At 36.8% G+C, this 23,692-nt stretch overlaps 1 protein-coding gene across 4 annotated transcripts in view; it reads right to left on the reverse strand.

Annotated features, from left to right (window-relative positions):
* LOC114653644 (collagen alpha-1(XV) chain-like) overlaps positions 1 to 23,692 on the reverse strand; it is a 261,721-nt gene that overhangs the window by 11,695 nt on the left and 226,334 nt on the right. For all 4 annotated transcript variants that reach the window (XM_028804065.2, XM_051929087.1, XM_051929085.1 and 1 more), the window contains 8 exons: positions 22,315 to 22,340; positions 21,174 to 21,272; positions 18,559 to 18,703; positions 16,147 to 16,217; positions 15,923 to 16,051; positions 2,570 to 2,629; positions 289 to 351; positions 10 to 207 (listed from right to left, as the gene is read on the reverse strand). In XM_028804065.2, coding sequence (XP_028659898.1) covers positions 10 to 207; positions 289 to 351; positions 2,570 to 2,629; positions 15,923 to 16,051; positions 16,147 to 16,217; positions 18,559 to 18,703; positions 21,174 to 21,272; positions 22,315 to 22,340 — 791 coding nt within the window. The remainder of the gene's footprint in view (positions 1 to 9; positions 208 to 288; positions 352 to 2,569; positions 2,630 to 15,922; positions 16,052 to 16,146; positions 16,218 to 18,558; positions 18,704 to 21,173; positions 21,273 to 22,314; positions 22,341 to 23,692) is intronic.

The raw sequence follows: 23,692 nt of genomic DNA on the forward strand, positions 1-23,692 counted from the left end.
ATAATTCACCTTCAGATTCACGATTGGCGTGTTGAATCTATCAGCTTTCTTGACAATTGTGGCTAAATCTTGCAGCTGGGATGACAAAAAGGCCCTGTATGTGGAAACCAAGCCCATGGCCCGAGCCTGCTGGAAACACTGATTATCAGCACCACGAATTCCCATCATGTCTCCAGAGAGTGGGGCATTCAGTGCAACAAGATGGAGCTGAAAAAGACAATCAGAGAAACTGTTAGTGTTGCAATTATAGTAACAACCAGCAATTTAAAGAGAAAACATGAAACTTACCCCAGGGCGGGTATGTACAGTGTGTGGAAGAAGACTATGCCCAGGAAGGAAGCTCTGCATTTCCTGTTTAAAAGAAAAACATGGATTTATTTTTGTAAAAATTGTTCATAGTGAGAGCTTGCTTTATGAAGAAGATTAGTTCACAGTTTTTTAAAACAGGCATTTGCTCTGACTTTTTCAGCAGTATCACCTTTGATCATTTTCAAGGACCACTTAATTTTTCAGTCATTTTTCAGTCATAACAGACCTATCATGGCTACCAATGGGTATTAGGTGAGACAAAAACATTAATGAGATGACAGCTCCTTGGTGGACACACACATTAGGATAAATCACCATTGGTTAACCTAATAGTTATTTGCATGTGAATAATGAGACAAAAGGTAAACATTCCAAGGATTGAATCCAACATTTGAGGTAAAGCATCTAAATGTTAAGCTTCTCCTTATACTCATTAACTGCTTATGCATATTTTAATTCTAAAGGAACTCATGGAGCCAACAAAGTGGTTTACAGGGCACAACTTGTTAAATCCTGTTTACTTTACAGAGTGCGTGACTCCATAAACTGGACTTTCTCCAGCAAAATTATACATAAGTCAAATACATTTCCATCTAAAGGAGGATATGATTTGTCTATAATTAATTTACACCAATAAATGTTTTATTCAATAAAGTTTCAATTACTAAATTACTAAAGCTTACAATTACTAAAATTAAATGACTTCCAAAAGTACAGTAACACTATGTTATGTCTTGTTATACAGTATGTGTTACATTTATGACACATGTTTGGAAAATGTATGTTTATAAGGGAATAAAAATTTCTGTTTTCCTTAGAAACCCAGAACTAAAATTGTCAGGAAAGTTACTATATCCAGCTCTTATTTTGGACAATGGCCGTTAATTCAGCACTCTTTGCCTGCACTCAGTGAAGAGCGCTATACAAAGACAATTTGTATTGTTCTGTAATTCTGTGGCACAGTGGGCAGCACTGCCACTTTGTACTAAAGGTCAATTGCTGGCACAAGGTGCCTTCTGTGTGAAGTTTCCATGCTCTTCTAGAGTTTGTGTGAGTTTCTTGCCACAGTGTAATAGACAGATTGACAATAATTGATTTCCTCACTGCAGCTATGTCCACAGTACTATGTTCTCATTTAAAAATGGCATTTTTAATCAAAACAACGATCTCCATCCTCTCCAGCATTTCCATATCATTTACAAATGTATCTCTGTCCACAATAAATAACACGTATGATGTATACATACCTACACTGGCATGCAGGCATCAGTGGAAAAATCCTTGAAAGGATGGTAAGGCTGTCTGCTAGGTGAATTATTATAAAACTGTAGTGACAGAGAAATTATCTGCCTTTTGTGCATGGATGGGCTATTCAAACTGTAAAAAATACAATTTAGATGCATACAGGTAAGAATGCAACAAGTGCCATGAAAAGCAGCTCTTCTATATCCGCTATGTGAGAATACTTTTTCTTCCTTGAATGGTAACCAAGTAGGGAATGAGACATTGTAATGAGCAGGAATCCAATTAGGGAAGGGCTACATAATAACCACTAACAAATAAGAGCACATTTTTAAAAGTCCATGTTTCTTCCATCGACATTGCAATGCAGAGCTGACGTTTTCAGAAGTATACTGCTCTGCAAAGCATTTTCAAAAGTCTCAGTTTTTGAAAGCAGTGTAGTATGGATGAAAGGTGAAAAAGGAGAGTAATGTCTGTATTTTTAAATGAAAACATAGTAATGTAGATGTAGCCTGAGAGCGATTGTGCCCATTGATGCACTACAATCAACATCCCTTGACCCACTATAAGAAACATCAAGTTAAACAATGGGTGGTGTTTGACATCTATTCCAAACAAGATGTAACATTCTCAGACTTGCTTAACCCCATTTAGGGTGCCAGAGACTATCCTAGCAGCACTGGGTGCAAGACAGGAAACAACCCTGGAGAGGTATCAAGTGCATTGGAATGCCACTCATACACACACCAACATTCTCACTGGACCAATTAAATCTGCCCAATTAACCTAACCAGCCTGTCTTTGAGGAAAGCCAGTAATACCGGGAGTAAAAACTACACAAACATGAAAAGAATGTGTAAACTCTGCACAGAAAATGGCAGGGGTTGGGAATTGAATCCAGAATCCTGGATCCAATTTACAGTGCCTCTGTAAATTTAAAAAAATGCTAATATACCTTAAAAGAAAATAACAGAATGCATTCCTGTAATAAAAAAAGTCAAACATAAATGTCTCTTACAAGGACTGGAGAACCTGGAAGAGGAGGGCTGTCACCTGTTATGGGAATGAGATCTCCAAGCTGAAAGCATAAAACACATAGAGCATGTCATTTAGCAAAGTGGTTTTCTGTATCATTTATTAACTGTATATATCTGTTTACAAAATGTAGCTGTGGCAATACCTTTATCAATCATCAGTTCAAGTTTAAGTTTATTGTCAGTTTTAATTGCATGTCTCCCATAGACTAGTGAAAGTAATACAGCATCATGAACAAATACAAAACAGTCCATCTCTTATAATATTAAAACAGAGTTGAAAAAATAGTTTTAAGAAATAGCCTATTTTTATAAAACAATGTTCTAATGAATACTATCCCTCAGAGCATTACAAGTACAGAACCACAGTTCTTAGAATTGAAGAACAGGCAGGTGCAGTGACGTGGTCTGGCCTACTATTTTAAGTGAGAATTACAGAAGGCACTTATAGCATGAAAAAGTTAAATGATGGCTCCATTGTAACTTCTAAAGTATTAGCTCTGTTTACCTGTCGGTAATAGAAAAACTTAAAAAATGTTTGATATCTCTTGCCCTACGTTTATCCTCAGTGATCCGACCATGCCTTCCCTTGGTATGCTCATTTGTCTCAATCTCTCTTACCTGGTGCTTCCTTTCTCTTTCACCTTCCTCTAGCCTGCTTCTCAAGACTTTGTTAGTTTGAGGCACCTTACTCTGCTCCTGTCTGATGAGTTTTGGCTATCACCAATGGTAGATGGGCCCTTATTACTCGCTTTGAGAACATCATTCGCATTCTTGCGAATACTTTCAGTTTTTGAAGGTGACTCAGGTTGTGCCTTGTTAGTACATAGTGCCTCAATGCTGCTAATAAGTTATTTGCTTTTGTTATCATTGAAATGCTTCATTTTATTTTGTGAAAATAAAAAAAAACTTGTCACATTCAAGAATTGAACTTTGCACCCCTAAAGTATTGGGTTATTATCCCTACCACTGAGCCACCACAGCCAAACTAACCAATCAGATTGCTTGCAGGAAATAGACACACAAACACACACACTCAAACACAGACAGCAGTGTTTGAAATTTTCAAATAAATGTCAAGCCCCAGGGGAACACTTTCACTGACTAGCACACCATATTTTTTTGTTATTTTGTACACTTTATTAATCAAATGAGTTAACTAGACAAAATGATAAGTGGACTTTTAGGGTTGAGGAAGACAGGGGGTGCCACAGAGGCCCAAGCCCCAGACATAACTGACACGCATATAGTCACAGGTTCAAATAAACTACATTTTATTATCTTCAATACCTTTCTCTCTATTATAAAAAGAAATCCTGTCCCCTGTCCTGATAGTCTATGATACGTGATCATCTTGGAAGATAATTTAAAGACCCGCGAGACGAAAGAGACCTGTCACGGTGCGTCTCATGGGAACATAGAACGAGAGTCTTGCAAGAAACACCCTACTTACAAGCAATATCAAAAAAAACAAATCAGTAGTGTAAAGGCAGTCATGCAGCACACACAGCTACAGTGCTCTCAGTGCATATAAAATGTATAAGGTCAATACGGTAGAAATGAATAGGGTAGAAATGAAATGAATAGGGTAGAAATGAAATGTCGACGATTAAATGAAGAAGAAAGAAAAGCACGGAGAAGAGAGACCCAAAAGCGATGGAGAGAAAAAAATGCTAAAAAGAAAAACAATAATCGAGGTGCAAATTTAGAAAATAAGGAACGTGATGATCAGCCCAGAACAAGTGGAATTGAAAAAAAAGCACGTCCAATCCGGCTCAGAATTAAAAGACAATGAGTAAAAGAAAGTAGAACTTCATAAAGACGTTTACAAACGTTGGCGCTAAACACATGCAGAGCAGGTTAGAGACTATGAAACCAGGGAAATTTGAACGCCCCCCCCCCCCCCCCCCCCCAAAAAAACGGTGCTATACACATGTGGAGAAAGCTGCGACAGCAGCTACCCCAACCGAACATGAGCAGCGTTATACATCCTGCAAGAAAGAATTCAACCACGCTCGTGACCAGAAATAAAAGACAGGTATTGCTTTTACAACGTCACGCGAGACCAGGCAGTGAGCCATCATTTAAAACAAATCAACAGACCTCTAAGCTAGCAGTTGCTGGATTGCTTTTGGCAGGCAAGCATCATGTGCTCTGAGCTCTTAAAACAACGACTGGCAGAAGAGACAGCTAGCAAGCAGCAAAAAGACAGCAAATGATCCAAAGGCATATCCTTAGCGTACGTTCAGCCGCAACACCCTTCACAACACGAGCAGTATTATATGTCTGGGAAGAAAGATATGGAACCTCGTGCGGGGCAGGAAATAAAGAAACAAGTATTGTTTTTACAAAAGTTTTTAAAGTAAAAGTGAAAATAATGCATATGTAACAATTCACAAGAAAATAACAATCTCTTTAAATTGTAGATTGCCTGTCTAAGGTAAACTCATCCCTGATGAATGGGGACGTGGGAATGAGGGGTCCTTTCATCGGATTAGTGTTATGTCAGATGTGGAATGGCAAAATGGGGGAGGCAGCTTGATGAATGAGGTCTCCAGAACTTAAAACAAATCCAAATCATATTATGTGATATCATCTAATGTGAAATTCTACTCCGTACTTCTAAAATTTTTATTTTTATACTGTATTGAGGATTTATTCTGTTCTATGTATTGTACTGTACGGCTCAGAATTAAAAGACAATGAGTAAAATGACAAAGTAGAACTTCATAATGACGTTTACAAACATTGGCGCTAAACACATGCAGAGCAGGTTTGAGACTATGAAACCAGTGAAATTAGAAAGGCTCAAACAAAAAAAAAAAAAAACAGCGCCATACACAGAAAGTTAAAGGATATGAAAGTAGGAAAATTAGAAAATATAAAAAAAGAAAGTAAAGATTGCAGTAGCACAAACAAACAAACTGCCTCATTTAACTATGCACCAGTCTAACTTTGGTTTTGCACAATAATTACTACACTATTGCACCTTAAAACCTAATTCTACTTTATTCACAGAATTGTACTTATTTATTATGTTCTACTATACTGTTATCTTTCAATCTATGACTTTTTGTTAATCTAACTGATGTTCTTCTAACTTTGCACAGTTTTTGATAAGCGGATCAGGATGCATTTTACTGCGTGTTGTCCTGTATTGAGAATTTCAAAAACGGAGTTTACCGCATGTGCATTTATTGGTTACTTTGTTCATGTATATATATTTATCTGTCTACTTATTTAAAAAGCTACATTTACCCCAGGAGTCAAAAACGTTCTGTCTAGCCCTTATACAAAAACCTAGACAAAAGCTGGGGTATCACCTTGGTAACCCCATGTACTTTTGGAACTGTGAGACGAAAATAGCACGACTTTACAGACAGGAGTCCAATGCAGAACTCTACTTACTTTTCTACTTTGTAAAAAAAAATTATTAACTGCTGATGATGTAGATCGTTTTGTCTGTGCTGAAATTCCAAACAGAGAAACCTATCCTGACCTCATTAAAAAGATTCAGCATATTGGGACTCGCAAGATTACAAATATTGTTGTTACAGAAGTTCTGAAATAAAAGTGAAACTAATGAAATAGCAACAATTCAAAGAAAAAAATATCTTAAAAGTGTGTATCCGGAAAACCAAACATGAGGGTTGGCGAGCGAAGCGAGCAGGGGGCAAAGCCCCCTAGTCTTTACAAAGACAATCAAAAATAACCACCAGGATTTCTTTTCCTTCTCTCTTCTTCTTCAGACTCTTCTTTCCACAAGTGTGTCCTCTTCCTCCCGACTTATCATATGAGGTTGTGTGGCTTCTTTTATCTTGGACTCCTTTATTCTTGGCATAGCCCGACAGAAGTACTTCCGGTTCAATTGTAAATTCATTAAAGCAGGAAGCATAACTACCAGTAGTGCCCTCTTGTGGCACCCAAAGACTCCAGCAGGGTTGTCTCAAGGCACTACAATTGTCCATGGCTGCACCTGCCTCCAGAGATGCGGCCATCTAGTGGGAAGGCATATATTTCTGGAAACCGAGCCTCCCTCCATTGTTCCTGCATATTGGCCTCCCGGCTGGTTAAGGGAATGTAACCAATCAAAGCTGGCATGCCCGTCCCTATGTGTGTCTCTTCACAGGGCGTATATAAATGAAAAAGTAGAAACACAAACATATTTTAAAAAGTGTATCACTGGTCACAACTGACCTGTTTCCTTTTAACTTCAGCTGCTTTAGCATCCCTAAATAAAAAACAAAAATCAAAGCGCCATGCCAAATAAATGCCACATTTTTGGATGCATGCTTGTTTGACTTCTCTATTTGCAGGATTCAATTTAGATCCAGTAACTTAAGTTATGAGCAGAGTGAAAAAGGAAATATGTGGGCAGGGGTGTCGCTTTGAATTTTGTCAATTTTTGTGCTATGCAACTCCCTTCCTTTCCATACTTAATTTTATATTTGATACAGATTTTTAAATTGCTCTAAATGGGAATTTTGCCAGATTTCATTCCAGTCTCCCAAATATTTGATTTTAATGTCAATTTGCCCAGAAGAGCTGTCTCTTTTTTTGGACTAAACAATCTAAGTCGCCAGAAGGAAGCATTCTGATATTGTAAAACCACTGAAAATTCATGAAACAGTCTTGATGGCTGAACTTGAAAAGCATACTACTCCTGCTGCTTCAGAAATGTAATTTTGCATTTATGCAGATGAAAAGGTTTCATTTGGTAAGGCAGTATTATCCTAATTTTAACCAAATTATTTAAAAATACTTGTGTGAGATCTGTCGCGAAAAGGGGACAAATATGAGGAGCCCTTTTTGTGATGGAGTAAGCTAGTATTTTAGAATTGAGCATATTTCTATTGGAATTTATTACAATCAATTAATCCCATTTAAGATGGGCTTCCTGAAAGCCAGAAATTATACAATGCTTTCTCCTGACTGTCCAAGCCAAGCTTTATGGATCACACAGTAAAGAGGCTGGGTATGAGAATTCACATTTGAATAAAACTTGGCATACTGGCAAAGGATGCTTCAGCAGAGGCTTTAGAAATTAAGATTTTTTTTTGGTGGATTAACAAAAAAGAGTTAGCTTGTTTTTTTAATTAGGATGTAAATTAAGATTTTTTTTTGGTGGATTAACAAAAAAGAGTTAGCTTGTTTTTTTAATTAGGATGTATTCTAAAACACCAAAGCCCATCTTCAACTGTCATTGTGTGCCACATTTAATAGACAAGCACAGTGCCTAGACAATAACAACTTAGGCTGAATGTGCCAAATGACCCACAGAATATAATATAAAGGCCATAATGCAGAACATAGATACTTTTAGTCCATCTATTAACAAAAATTTGAAAGAACCTCTTATGATAGACAAGGCAAAATGTTCACGGAAAGCTGCACTAAAGTAACAGAAGTAGTGTTCACAGTGGGGCTCGGTTCAGTTAATTACAGCCAGGGAACAATGTCTTTCTGTTTAAACAAAATAATCACAAAGGACATTGTGGAGACTTTACTCATTAACTTCAGGAAGCAAGTACTTCCAGAAAGAAAGAGATAAAAGCAACTGTATGGGTAAAATGTGATTAGCACGGCAAGTATGACTTTTAATTGTATTTTCTTTGTTAGATTAAATCCTTCTTAACAGGTTGTAAGAATGTAAAGTTATGAGGCATTTTTTTAGAATGGGATTAACTAAGAGTCAAAATGAGCCAAACAAGAGCTGTAAAGAATTCTAGCTGACCTCATTTAAGCCCACTAAGTTCTCGAGGGATTACTAAAACCATGTTGTGATGGAATGACCTACAGGCTTGTGAATGTCATACAGAATAGCACAGGTTAAACCAATGGCTCAGTTTTTTAGTAGTGTGATTTGTGCATACTATGTGTCCCTTGTTAAATTATTGGGTTGAAGTCATGTGTAAATGAAACCTGGCATCAATTCCAATGGCATTTTTGGAATGAAAACCTGCTGTAGGGCGAACACACACACACACACAAATATCACACATATATAATAGGTATATAATATTCAATTCTCATCCTTAAAGTTCAGATTGCACATGTGCACATACGCAGGGGTACACAGAATAATGAAGGGCCAACTGGTCCAGCTTAGAATTGGAAACAGACTTGCAGCTCCCAGCACAGTAATAATTTCACATAGTACAAGAAGCAATAGGGCGGCACGGTGGCGCAGTGGTAGCGCTGCTGCCTCGCAGTAAAGAGACCTGGGTTTGCTTCCCGGGTCCTCCTTGCGTGGAGTTTGCATGTTCTCGCTGTGTCTGCATGGGTTTCCTCCCACAGTCCAAAGACATGCAGGTCAGGTGGATTGGTGATTCTAAATTGTCCCGGGTGTGTTTGTGTGTGCCCTGCGGTGGGTTGGCACCCTGCCCGGGATTGGTTCCAGCCTTGTGCCCTGTGTTGGCTGGGATTGGTTTCAGCAGACCCCCGTGACCCTGTGTTCGGATTCAGCGGGTTGGAAAATGGATGGACAAGAAGCAATATTTGTTTATATAAGTAATTACACTGATCAAATGATAGAAAATTAGAAAAAATATTGTTATAATAAAATATTGTTATAATAAGTTAAATTATTAATGGGGGATTATCACATGTCATATAATTGTGATTATTAATTTTAATTAATTGTACAATCAAGTATGCACCTAGTCTTGTCATCTGCATATACTGTATTCTGCTTACATGCAGTACAGTAGAACTGCTAATTAGAAGAGACCAACTTAAAAAATTGTTAATGTGATATAGTTAAATGCTAGTTTAGCTGAAACATTTATCATTTAGGGTTCAAACGTGTTTCTTTTTTATTTTTTATAATAAAGACACAGCACACATTATAAAATTGGTATTTGGTATTGGTATAACACACACACACATATTCCTCCTTTTTTTAAAAATAAATTACTTCTGAAAAAAAAGACATCACCTCTACCCACCATTCAAAAATGTAAAATGTGGGGAAAATGTTAAAAAGGAGATGTTGTATATGTATACAAAATGAAAGCAGAAAATAAAATCTTCAATGTCAGTGATGTAAGATTAACAAGTTAATGTAAACACAATCTGAGTGTTGTACTTTACATGTATGTAAACACATTAAATCTAACAATGTTTGTGCATTGCAAGCTGAAGAAGCACTTAGATAGTAGCACATTGTTATTTGTACATGCTGCTACCAGACTCAGTCCTTCAGCAGTGGTGTCCCCCTTCTTGTGGGAAGTTTTGTAACAAAAGGTGCACTCATTTATAGCAGCAGTACTGCAAGTATCTGCTTTTCAGTATAAATTGCAAATCAATATAATGAATCATTATTGATAGGCATGCTTCCAACCGATCCACAGGGGATGCACAAACCAGTGCATTTCTTCGTGCCGGTCCCAAGCCTGGATAGATGGGGAGGGTTATGTCAGGAAGGGAATCCGATGTAAAATTTTGCCAAATCAATATGAGGACAACAATACAAATTTCCATACCGGATCGATCGAGCCCCGGGTTAACAATGACCGCCACCAGTACTGTTAACCAACAGGGTGTTGACGGAAATTGGGCAACTGTTGGTCAAAGAAGAAGAAGGAGAAGAAGAGGGGGAGACAAGTCCGGAGGCAGGAGGAGAGGAGGAAAGTAAAGAGAGTGGAACTGAGGTTAGGAACTTTGAATGTTGGCAGTATGACTGGTAAGGGGAGAGAGTTAGCAGATATGATGGAGAGAAGGAAGGTTGATATATTGTGCGTGCAAGAGACTAAATGGAAGGTGAGTAAGGCCAGGTGGATTGGAGGTGGATTCAAATTATTCTATCACAGTGTGGATGGGAGGAGAAATTGAGTAGGAATTATTCTGAAGGAACAGTATGTCAAAAGTGTTTTGGAGTTGAAAAGAATGTCAGGCAGAGTAATGATTATGAAGCTGGAAATTGGAGGTGTGATGATGAATATTGTTAGTGTATATGCACCGCAAGTTGGGTGTACAATGGGTGAGAAAGAAGATTTTTGGAGTGAGTTGGATGAAGTGATGAACATTGTACCCAAGAGACAGAAAGTGATGATTGGAGCGGATTTCAATGGGCATGTTGGTGAAGGAAACAGTGGAGACGAGGAGGTGATGGGTAGGTATGGTGTCAAGGAGAGGAATGAAGAAGGTCAGAGGACAGTAGATTTTGCCAAAAGGATGGACATGGCTATGGTGAATACATATTTTAAGAAGAGGGAGGAACATAGGGTTATGTACAAGAGTGGAGGAAGATGCACAAAGGTAGTTAAAGGTGGTTATAAAGCACAAAGACTACTGCACTCGATGTTGCTTTAACACTAGAATCACTGAAGCCTACAAAAAAAAGTCGTAATATTGGGCCACCTTAAATTCTTTCGCACCTTATCATCAGCATCTTTGTTTTGCAAATGTGTCAATTAGCACTGGTAACAAGCAGCTTGCTATCCCATCTCCCATCAAGGCAGCTGAAATCAAATCAGAAGCAAAATTCTCCCAGCTCAAGTCTCTTTATTTGAGAGTTAGGTGTCTGGAATTGTATAGGGTAAATAATATATCATTATTTGGAATACATACATTTCATGTGTATTTTGTGTCTGCAATGATCTGTGTAAATGTAGGATGACAGGAAATGCAAGGCAAGAACTGTTGAACACATAACTAAAACAGAAACTTTTTCATGTTTATAGTAAATCACAAATTGTTGACGTGAAGTGTATAATGTGTGAAGACTTAAGTTCAAATATCAAACAAACACTTTCTCAAAAGTTATAACAAAACAAGAATATAACCAAAGAAAAAGAAATTATTCAATCTATATGTTACAGGCAATGTGTAAAAAATAAAGCCAAACTCCTAATCGATACAAATTAGACACATCAACTTAGCTGGTGCAGAGGTAAGGACTGTTGCCTTATGATCAAAAGCTAGAGCGTTCGATCATGGTACTAGCAAAAGTTAGCACTGAAGGGATAAAAGGAGACATACAAATGGAACTCAGTCATTTCTTGTTGGTGTCTTGTTGAGCAAACAGATACCGCAGTGTCTATGGTGGATGTTATGTTTCTTAGCACACGAACATTCACATCAACATATCATTTGAATGATTTTTTTTATTGAAATGTCCAAGCATAAAACTGAATAAAAAATCATTCAAATGACTTGTTGATACGAATGTCCATGTGTGAGGAAAAGTAACATCCTTTAGAAGTACCATAAATTTACATGGGACGTTACAAACTCACATGAAATGTATGTTTTTGTTATATGATAATAATAATAAACAGCTCACTACTTAAAGCGCTAAACGCAGAGCTGATGTGGGATTCAAACCTGTTACCTCGCCATTGCTAAGTGGCAGCTTTTTTCCTTGGTTATATTCTTGAATAAAAGCATATTTGTTTTGTTACTTTTGCGAAAGTGTTTCTTGGATATTTGGGCTTCACACATCCTACACTTCACATCAAATTATGTTGTTAGTACTACAACATATGAAAACGTTTTCTGTTTTACCTGTGTGTTCAGCATTTCTTGCCTCGCATTTCATCTGTCATTCTATATTTACACAGATCGTTGTAGACACGGAACACACATGAAATGAAATGTATGTATTTCAAATCATGGTATTTCATTACCTATATAATTCCTCACAAACGCATCGCCAGATAAACACTTCAATATAGACTTCAGCTGTGAGGATTGCAGCAGGGTGATGCCTTCATCTGAATGGGGGTGCAGCAGGTTGCGTTCTGCTAAGCCACACATTTGCAAAACAAAAGCGGGATAACCGCGCAGTGATAAGGAACTATGAGCTTCTTGGCGTTTGTCAGGAAAATTTAAGGAGGTCAGGGACAACGAAAAAAACTGTAAGCTTCAGGGATTCTAGTGTTAAATAGCCTGTTGGATTTGGACTTGTGTTAGAGCAGAAACAGATAATGGTTAACTGTGTCATGGGCATAAATTTCCTGAAATTTGGTACGGCTTGCCTATCTTTTATGCCCTCCTTATACTGGACTATGCAGTTAAATGGCTGTATAAATGCTTATGTTATAAACTTTTGAAAACAAAAAATTCCCCAAAAAAAGGACAACTCTCTTCATTTTAGTATGTAAAGCTCAGGTGATCTAGGTTCCATATTATTTATACCTCTCAATTTTTCTGGGAGCTGCTGCAAATAGAACAGAAATTTTGTACACTATTTAAAAGATGTTGTTTGGGATCAGAGTCCTAAAATGCTTTTACTATTTAGCACATAATTAGTCTCCTATGATGCGAGTTGACTCATGCTCAGTGAATGTGGCTGTGCTTAATTACAACACCTACTGGCTGTTCAGAGACTGGGAAAGCTCTATCTACGAGAGTCTGAGAGCATTGAATAGAGCAGGGGTCCCCAACCCCCGGTCTGCGGCCCACTACTGGGCCACAGCCGTCTGACAGCCGGGCTGCGAGTGAACTCACTCAGACTTTTCAGAACGCTTGGCAGGCGGGGCTTTGCAGCGGTGCAGAGAGAGGAGAGAGACCGAGGTGAGAGAGTATTACAACAAAGTATTTTTATGGTCCCGACAGTTTCCCCATATGACACAAGTCTATAGAAGTCTCGTTACTACGAAGTACATTCAGCAGATACTTTCATTACAACAAAGTGACCTTGAAATGCTTGAATGAATCACCCACAGAGCAGTTAGATCTGTGGTCACAGCTCAGTTGTGCACATTAGCACACGATCCCCAAACAGAAACAATGTAAAAAACAATTTCTTTCTTTGAACTTTCCTTGTACTGTTTTTTTTTTTTGCTGTTTTTGTTTTCTGTGGTTTTCAGTGATACCTTTTGCTTATTGCTTGTCAACATTTGAAAAACATCCATTGAAATTTAACTCATTGTCACACTTCTATAGAAACGGCAGACATGAAAAAACGATAACAGTGTTAATGTTTGTGATGTGCAATCTGTTGGAATGACAAATGCAATGCATAGGTCTTTGTTATATGCAAAAAAAGAAAAATCTCAGGTTGCAAACGTATGCGAACTGCTTAATAATTTAATAAAAATAGAAATGTAATGTAAATTGTGTATAAAACTGTCCTACATACCCGCCCCGAATCCTCAACCCCCTCACCCCCCCCCCCCCCTATCCCACCGGTCCCTGGAAAAATTTGCTTCTAGTAAAGTGCTCCTTGCTGTCAAAAAGGTTGGGGACCACTGAAATAGAGTACAGTAATTGTCACTTTCCACAATTAGTATATCGAGGCAGTCAAAATTGTATCATGAACAATATACAATTAAAGGGCGGCACAGTGGCGCAGTGGTAACGCTGCTGCCTCGCAGTAAGGAGACCTGGGTTCGCTTCTCGGGTCCTCCCTGTGTGGAGTTTGCATGTTCTCCCTGTGTCTGCATGGGTTTCCTCCCACAGTCCAAAGACATGCTGGTTAGGTGCACTGGCGATCCTAAATTGTCCCTAGTGTGTGCTTGGTGTGTGTGTGTGTGTGTCCTGCGGTAGGTTGGCACCCTGCCTGGGATTTGTTCCTGCCTTGTGCCCCGTGTTGGCTGGGATTGGCTCCAGCAGACCCCTATGACCCCGTGTTAGGATATAGTGGGTTGGTTACTGGCTAACAATATACGATTAATTGTGTAGCTCTAAGTAAGATGGTTGATTTTGCAAGATTAGGTATTTGAAAATTTTCAGGAAATCACACTCTAAAACAAGGCTGCTACTCTCTTTCTCTGTTGAGGAGGACATTGTGAAATTCAGGAGTAGCATAAGATGTGTCTTAGAATGTATGCATCATTATATGACAAAGGTCTCAAAGATTAAAAATAAACTGAAAGTTCTCAGATGTCAGTGATCACCAGCCTTTTAAGGAATTTGGGGGTCATCCTTACAAAGATATTTCAGCAAATGTCACTAAATTCTCAGTATCTACATGTAAAAAGGCTATAGATATTAGAAAATAGCATTTATTTTTCCCATTTAAATGTATTAATTTACCTTGGAAGTTCTTATTGCTGGTTTGGAGACTATGAAATTGATGGTAATTTTTGTGCAAATTGAAACACTATGTAGCAACCAAATCATTGCTGTTCAGTTGATCAACCAGTTATGAAATTTTATTTATGAAAACATAAATTCCTCAAAATGACAGTCTGTTTTCAAACAACAATTAACAATCAGGCACAAATAAAAAGTGTCTAACCATGGAGCAGCCAGCTTAGCACCACTTACACCTGTGTATATTATCAAACTTAACAAATGTAAGAAGAATAACGTAAGAAGTTTGACAAACCTGAGGAGACCATCAGACTGACAAACTCATTGCTACACTAAATTATTCTAATTCCTTATAAACAGTTGTTATAGTTTCACTACAACTACATGACTCAGTAGTTTGCTTTTGATTACTACAACTCTTTGAGTAAAGAGATGCATCCTGGGTTCTATTTTTAAATGTACTTCCTCTTAATTTCAACTAGTGTTTTCAAGTACACAAGTCTCTATCTCAATGAAAACAAATTCTGATGGATGAATCCATGCCTTTCAGAGATAGAGAGCTGAACATGTTTTTTCAGTTTAAGAATATGTTTTGTTGCTCTTTTCTGGAGAGCTTCCCAAAAAAAGTCTTCTGTTGAAGCATGGTGATCAGAACTACACACAGAACTCTAGATACAGTCTCACTATTGCATTTATAAAGTCTGATACAAGAGTCCTTGATTTATACTCAACAGATTTTACTATATTTCAAATAAGGAAAAGTGAGTAAAAATTAAAGTAAAAAGCTAAGGACTGAAAGAAGCTAAATATGCACAGAATAAATCAAAATTCTGTTAAGTATCTTCAAATAGTAAAAGGTAAACTTGTAAGAAGTATAGCAAGTATAGGAAAAGGTTTCATTTTCATTAACAGAATGAATTGGCTTTTCCTTAAGAAACTGCTTGGCCTGAAATGATGACCACAATATACTCCACATTTCTACTCATATTAGGTCAGTTTAGAAAACAGGTGTACCCGGAGGAAATGGGGGGGAATTTGTAAGCTCTGTATAAACAGGGGCCAGGAACAAATTTCAGGCTCAGGATGCTATGTCCATGAGGTTGCAATGTTAAACACTATTACCACCAAGTCACCTTTAGGTGCTAAGTCTGTTTAATAATACAATGTGCAGTGTGCTTTTAACTAGTGCTTAGTACATTATATTTTAAATAGTACTCAGTATATTACAGTCAATGAGTTAAGCATGATAAATTATACATATAAATTCAACAGCCTGAGAGTTCTCCAAGACTACTGATGTAAAAAGTGGCCTATGATGTTTATTATTAGGTTTAAAAATGTAGTGTGTTGCTTACCTGAACTTTTCTCCAGCCTTGTCGAACACGGATGTAAAGTTCACTTTTGTCAGTAATATAAATCAGCGTTCCCTCAGCTGTTCGATATGAATCTCTCAACAGACCTTCCAAATTTCTATATGTGATTACCTGCCAAAGCCAATTAAACACAATTACTGTGAGATTAGGAGATGCAGGGAAATAGTGGCAAAAAGTTATTTTCTTTTGTAGTTCTTAACGCTTACAGCATTTGCTGTTCCAATTCCTGGAGGTCCTGGCTGACCAGGGGGTCCTGGAGGTCCTGGAAGTGGGACAGCTGACGAAATACAGAACAAAACATATTAGTATGCTCTACATTGTACTTAACTTCTCTCAGAAAAACCCAAATTCAAGTTTAATAAAATAAGTGACCAAAATGGTTGCTTAAAATAAAAATACAGTGAAAGTGTGGACAGACATTTCCAGCAATGCTGAGAGAAACCTCAAAACATTTCCCCAGAACACCACCAATTTATGTTCTTAGCTGCTTTGTCATAGTTCATGAGAAAACAGTGTTATGGAATCATTAAAACAGACTGTAAAATATGAAAAGTATTATAATTTACACAAAAAATCAATAGATTCCACACGTACAAATGGGGCACCAGAATAAAATAACCAAAGTGAATGAATAGAGTATAAAAAAGCAAAAAGATCACTCTGAATCAATAAATAACAGAAAACCAATATGAGCCCAAAATAATATGTTGAATGCTAAGATCAGAAAATCATTTAAAACAAGCGATGAGTACAATGTTATGGACACATGACCAGGGAAGACAGGAAAATCTAAACTCCAGCTGTCAAGATGCTGGAGAAAATAAACCTGCTGGAGTTCCAGTTATCTCTGATTATCTCTTCCCTGCATGAACTTGTAATCACAGGTTTCAGATTGTAGAAGTTCAAATCCTACCATTCTAACCTGACATTCTATATATTATAGGCTGATTCTTAGTTTTCACATCAGAAATGCCACAGTGTTGAATGAAGCTACTCGATTGGTGTTCTCTGTTCTTCATTTCACCCACTATTCCTTAGTTTTTCTTTGTTCATTGCTTTTTAATTGCTGCAAAAATTCAGCTCAAACCTGTTGTCTCGGCCTAAATATCCCTGCATGGCTTTGCTCCTCAGTACCTCCAGCCTCTGATGTCTCTGTTTATCTTTCGCAGAGAGGTGTCTTTGTGCTCTGACCTATATGCTGACTGTTCCACCTCTCACCAGGTATCCAAAATTTGTATGATGCTTCTCAGTTCTTACACTCAAGCTCTCAATGAGCTTGCCTGAAAAGTTTTAAATCTACTGATGGTTAGGCACCCCTTGAAAACGCATGTATTTGCATAGTATGTCAGGACTGCTTAGGCCTTACATCTCTCTCTGCTTTCCTTGTGAATATCTGCAGCTGTACTGACCTCATTTATTATTAAGCATCTGTGATTTTGCTTGGGTTTTCCAGTGTTTCAGTCATTTTTGGGACTAATTATAATACTTAATTTCTGTTGCTCTCCTTTAAATTTTGTTCTCTAGTACTAGCAAAGTTTGATCTTTTCATGTCAATTGTATTTATTATGGTTTGCTTTGTATGTCATCTGTGATATCTGCTAAGTAAATAATAATAAAAATTTTAAATAGAAGAGAAAGGATAAAAAAAAAACAGAAACATCACATAACTATTATTTATAAGACTGTGGTGCAGATTCCTTTCTTGATGCTATTAAGTCAGAATCCATGAATTTATCAGTCTCTTTTTGTAACTCTAACAAATTATACACACAGGGGATGTGTACACTTAAGTAATGCAAAAAAGTTGGTCATTTATGACATAAAAAATTAACTGAAATGTCTAAGCAAGAATATTTCAACAGAACCATGTAAGTATAGTATTATTTATACTTAAATTTTGTAATAGCCTGGGTAGGCAATGAACAGTTTGATGAAATTGCCTAGTCTTAATGAAATTGTATTCAAAAGACTGCTAAACAGATTACTTAGAAAATGATGTTTAGTACATCAGTGTAACATTTTTAAGTTTTTCTGTTAAACTGTATTATGCAATTTTCTAACTGAAAACAAACATCATCTCCAAATTTTGAGATGAGTATATGCATAAAATACAGACCATGAGGAAGTTTATTTAAAGCAAAGAAAATGAATTATGATAAACAATCTGACCACTAAACCAAGAAAACTTGTAACCAGCCTTCTTTTCTGTTACACTTGAATGCAATTCTTAGTGACAGGTTACTACCCAAATATATGGTAGGCATTTGGCAAAATAAGATGTAATTCAAAGATGAAATCATGTCCACTGGCATGTTTTACTTAATGTGTTTTCAGTGAATGTTTCATTTTGTTTAATGTATTTTTGGAAGTATTTTGCAATATCTGTTTTTCTACAACTTAGGCTGGACACAGTCGCCAAGCATAAAAGTCCTTGCTCAGTAATTGTATATGTCTTTCTTTACTGACAACAATCAGTAGCAGAATGGACTGACTGTCATTATTAAAGTAAAATGCTCAGGTCTTGGTCAGACTACTATTTAGGTGTGAGGACAGATCTGAATTTATAATAATACAATTCACAGTGTTTTATTTTCAGCAAGATGAATAGTGATACTTACCAGAACCAAACATGGATGATGGTCCTGGAGGTCCTGGCAGTCCAGGGGGACCAGGGGGTCCAGGTCTTCCATATCCAGGGGGTCCTGGCAAACCAGGGAATCCAGGTGGTCCTCTGGGACCAATTACAGCCTCTCCTTTAGGGCCCTTATAAAAAAAAAAAATAATAAAACCTACTGTAGCCATGGAACGCAAGGACAACTGAAATAAAACTGAACTCAGTTTTTTTTACAACTCTTCCACCATGAGTGTTAGTGTTAGGTATTAAATGAAAAACAGCAACATAAGAAGAGACTTAAAATACAGTAATGTAATTGGCAACACATCTATATAAAGAATAACTTTATATAGGAATACAGCAATATGAATGGGTTAGCACTGTATGACCTTATCTACAGCATAGATTGCACCTTAAATATAATAAATACCTTCATTGGTTAAATTATAGGGATGCTGAAGATAGGTTAGAAAAATTGCCAGTTATAATTTTGACTAGTACAAAACTATCTTACTGAAATGCCACTGAGGCATTTCGCCCTGGGGACAAACATCTATCTATCTATCTATCTATCTATCTATCTATCTATCTATCTATCTATCTATCTATCTATCTATCTATCTATCTATCTATCTATCTATCTATCTATCTATCTATCTATCTATCTATTATCTATCTATCGTATGTGGACTGCAGAGGCATAACAGGGCCCCAAACCTCAGACATGACCGTACCAACACACAGTGCCAGATTGAAATAAAGTAATTTTATTTCAGTTGAAATACTTTTCACTGGCTCTTCATTAACAATTATTGTATTATTTTATTTCTTTTCTCTTTCTCCTTCACTCCTACCAGGTAAGCACTCCTTTTTAACCTGGACCCAGGAGTATTTCTGGCACATAACCACTGTTACCACGAAGCAATTCTGGGTCAGGTGAAACGTCACCTTGACAAGGGAGCCTGACCACTGCAGCTTCCTCTTGCAACACCCAAGTACACCAGCAGGGCTGCCCACCAGAACTACAACTCCCCAGGAGCTCTGTGGGTAAGCAAACAGGAGCCACACCAGAGGGATACTAACACCCAGCATATTGGAGGAACACACAGCTCTGAGAGACAGTCATTCTCTGCTCTTCTAGTAAGAGAAATACCTGATCATCTGCGGTCATGCACAAGTGTCACATCACACGGTAATAAAAAAATCAATTGATTGTGTGATGCAATTGGTTTAAGCCATCTGAGAGGCTTTGTGTCGTGCCACCCTGGCTCACTCTACACAGGAACAGTTCTCTACAGGATGCTTTTAAATTTGTTTAATTTCAGGAAGATACACATGGACCTGAATTCTTTTGAAAATTAATTAAATTTGGCTTTGTTTTCATTAAAGATCTATTTTAGTTTTATGTGTGCAATTCTGGACCTGATAAGTGACAATTAAGAGTAAACATTCTTGCAGACAGTGGCAAATACAGTTAGGCTTGGCCCATAACAGATACACCTGAGATAACAGTGACATAATTTAATATTAGAACAGTATAGCAATGTTTATAGCAAACAACAGGAGCAGGAAGCATGACTTCAATGAGGATTAGCTCCATTATAAGCTCATTGCACGTAAGAGTTACAGAAACCCTGAGGGACAGCAATAGAGAGGGAACAACAAGAGACCCATTTAAACCCTGGAATCAGCAGTAGGGGATAGAAATGCATGCCAATATTTGGCTATGGTGGCCACACAGAGAATTTTCAGGGAAAAATTCACAAGGTCAATAGCAAATCCAGCAAATCTGTTGTTAAATATGCTGTGGCAAATTTTTTCAATCAACATTAGTCTTCACATAGAGAACCACAGACACATGGAGTAAATTCCCAAGTAACATGGCAGGCAGCAGCACTTTAGGGATTCTCAAAACTCAGACTCAATTAAGTGAACAGGACAAGCTTCTGGGCTGAATGGGCTGTTCTTATTAAAATTGTTCTACTGTGCATTCGAGGTATTGGATATTTTCTATCCAAAATTGATCCTCTCACATAAGCGGCAGGTGCCATGCACCCAAAGCCTTGTACTGATACCTTTAATTTAAAATAATATACAATTTTGACTGCTGGCTGTTAGATATGGTTACATTCAACTGTCACCATCTGTGCAATACAGTGCAGCTCATTGACACAGGCTCTAAAAATTGTAAATTTATTTTTTCCAAAGGAGGAACTTAATACTTAATCTGCACAAAACTGTGTAAAGAACTCAAGTACACAGACCTGCTTAGAATACTATTTACTTTAAATCCTGCAAACAAAATGTTAAAATGGCACTGAAATGCCAAAACTCAAAAAGTATTTACTTCCCAACAAGTAATTGTGAAGGTTTCATATTAAATGTCAGCTTCATAATGCTGTAACAATTATGTTACTCTCTCCTCCTTACTTATAACATGTGTGATGATAATTGACAGAAATATATTGTTTTAGTTGTGCTCATTTGAAATATATTGACATTAACTGACAGCAAATTTAAAATGTAAAAATACAGGCATTGTAGCCTGCTCATACTAGGACTTGTTAACCTCATTTTCAAGAGTACTGAGGTAATTACTTAAAAAAAACGGTAGCTTACAACTAGTCCAGATCTTCCAGGAAGTCCAGGTGGTCCAGGAAGCCCAGCCTCTCCTTTCTCTCCTTTATCTCCTTTGTACCCTGCATCCCCTTTATCACCCTGAGGAAGACAAAAAATGAAAGCCGAATTGTTAGGTCATCACAATGAACTCAAAAATGCACTGTTACATAAACAGTACACCTAAGTATAAAAAGATAGATGACATCTTCTTACAATTGATTTACTGCATAATACAGCACATTTAAGCATGTATGAATAATGTATATATTAATACAGCAAATATAGAACTGTAATAATTCTACCAACTTTCAACTGTAATGGGGAAATGATGGTAGAGGTATAAGGCGACCAACAATTACTGAAAGTGTTTAAATGCAACAATGATTTGATCATAATGTATCTGGATAAATTTCTAAAAGGCAGTATCTCTTCCGTTAATGAAGTAGTGTGAGAAAGTCATGCTAGAGTGATCAATTTCCATTTTGGAATACATTATTAGTTTTACTTTTATTACTGTGCTGTTAACGAAGATCAAAGTGAAAATACGCCATATTATATATTTTTGGTCACTTTATAAGCACATGTTTGAAAGTCATCCAACCATTCATTTCCTAATGTGGTTAGTGTCATGGTTTTGACAGTGCTTTTGTTTTATTTCTATCATCTGTTTATGTTGCAAATTTGTGTAAATTGTTTTGTTGATTTTGTTAATGAAACTGTATTCATTTCCAAATTTTGTATATAGTTAACAAGGTTTTCTACTTTTTGTGAATTTTCATCTTTTTTGTAGCTGGTGTTATGAATCTCTTTTATCTTGTTCTTTTCCTTAATTTCTTTATGTTGAGACAAGAAGATTTCAGAGTTCAGTCAACAATGAAGCATTAACAGGACCCCCTGATTACCACAATAAACACTGCTAAAATGCAATGTTAACTGTAAAAAATATGAATTCACAATAACACAATGGCATGCGATAAAAATATACATGTGTCTTTATACTACTAGGCCATGTATTTTAAGGGCATCTAATCCCCAAGCTGACAAAATGGTTGCAATACACTATATGTCCAAACATGCCGCAGTTCAAAAATAGCCACCAAAGAAATAATGAAAAAAAATGTTCAGAAGAAGGACAAATTACCTTGAAATCATCAGGCAACAAAGAGCCTATGGAAATATAAAATACCAAGGTTAAGAAACCATTTAAATTCAGTTTGATTATCATGTTGTGCTCATACACAAATTGGACTTCATAGTCAAGACTAAAATATATTTTAGATACAGTGACTATTGCTGACATTACTGTTTTTTTCTTACTGAACCTCTTATGGCAATAAGGTGAAGCTGAGAACTTTTAATAGTTGTTATCATTGTGAGATTAGTTACCATATAGTAACAGGAAATACTGAAAGATAAAAAAGCATTAACAGTGCATAAAACACAATAAAAATAATATGAAATGTTATTAACATGGAGTGGTGCTTAAAGAAATTGAAGGAATACTACAATATACAGGTGCCATAAAATGTACTTTGGTCAAGATATGAGTTTTTTCTAGATAGAAACTGACTGACACTTTAAAAAGGTTTCAATAATATCTAGCTAATAAAAACTAGCAATAAATTTAAGTCATATCAAAAAGACAGTGCTAGATGGCTGGGTGTAACGTAGGATGGGCCCTCAGTCCATTATGGGGCACAATGATCTATTTTGGATATGCTGGCACATGTGTCCCCGATGCTGCTGGGAAAGACTGGGTTATGACACCTGAAGAATGCTATGTTATGCACATGTTTGGGAAGTGGGAACTAACCAGATTATCAAGGGCAAATTCAAATGGCCACTAAAAAACCATACAGATATCATACAGACAGTCATTAGAAAAGGACCTGAAGCCAATTCTACAGAGATGTAAAGGCAGTACTACTTTGCCACCACTCCTTCTAAAGACAGTACTGATCAATTTCAGTTCTGTATAAAATGAATAGTAAAAAAATGTTAGTGTCCTTTTTAATTTTATTTTAAATTCACAATAGAAGAAATTGTCTTACTTTTGTTATAAATTTTGTCTCAGTAATTTTTGTTTTTATGTGAAAGAACACACAATGAATGAAATTCTAATACCAGGAATACTATATTGTTAAAGGAGAAAGAGTTGACAACTAGAGCACATTGCCATATGCTTTGCTTTGCTCTACTACATCAATCAAATAAACAAATTATCCATACTTGGGTAAAAATGTTCTGTAGCAGCTGTCAAAGTAGTGAGCCACTGGTATGGGAATGTCTGCACTACATGGAATATGTCTGTTGAAACACCAGCTGACATGTTAATGGGAAACACTGTTACTTGAATAGTTCAAAACACAGTCATTAACCTTGCAAGAAAAAGTAAGGAGGCTCTCAAACTAAAAACAGACTGTTCCACATATCTTTGTCTTCTGAAGTTTAATGATCGTTACTTTGTTCTCTACAGCTTGTACTCAAAAAATGATTTAAACCTGGAATAATGTTAAACA

This window comes from Erpetoichthys calabaricus, chromosome 6 (assembly GCF_900747795.2).
Source record: "Erpetoichthys calabaricus chromosome 6, fErpCal1.3, whole genome shotgun sequence".
NCBI classification, from domain to species: domain Eukaryota; kingdom Metazoa; phylum Chordata; class Cladistia; order Polypteriformes; family Polypteridae; genus Erpetoichthys; species Erpetoichthys calabaricus.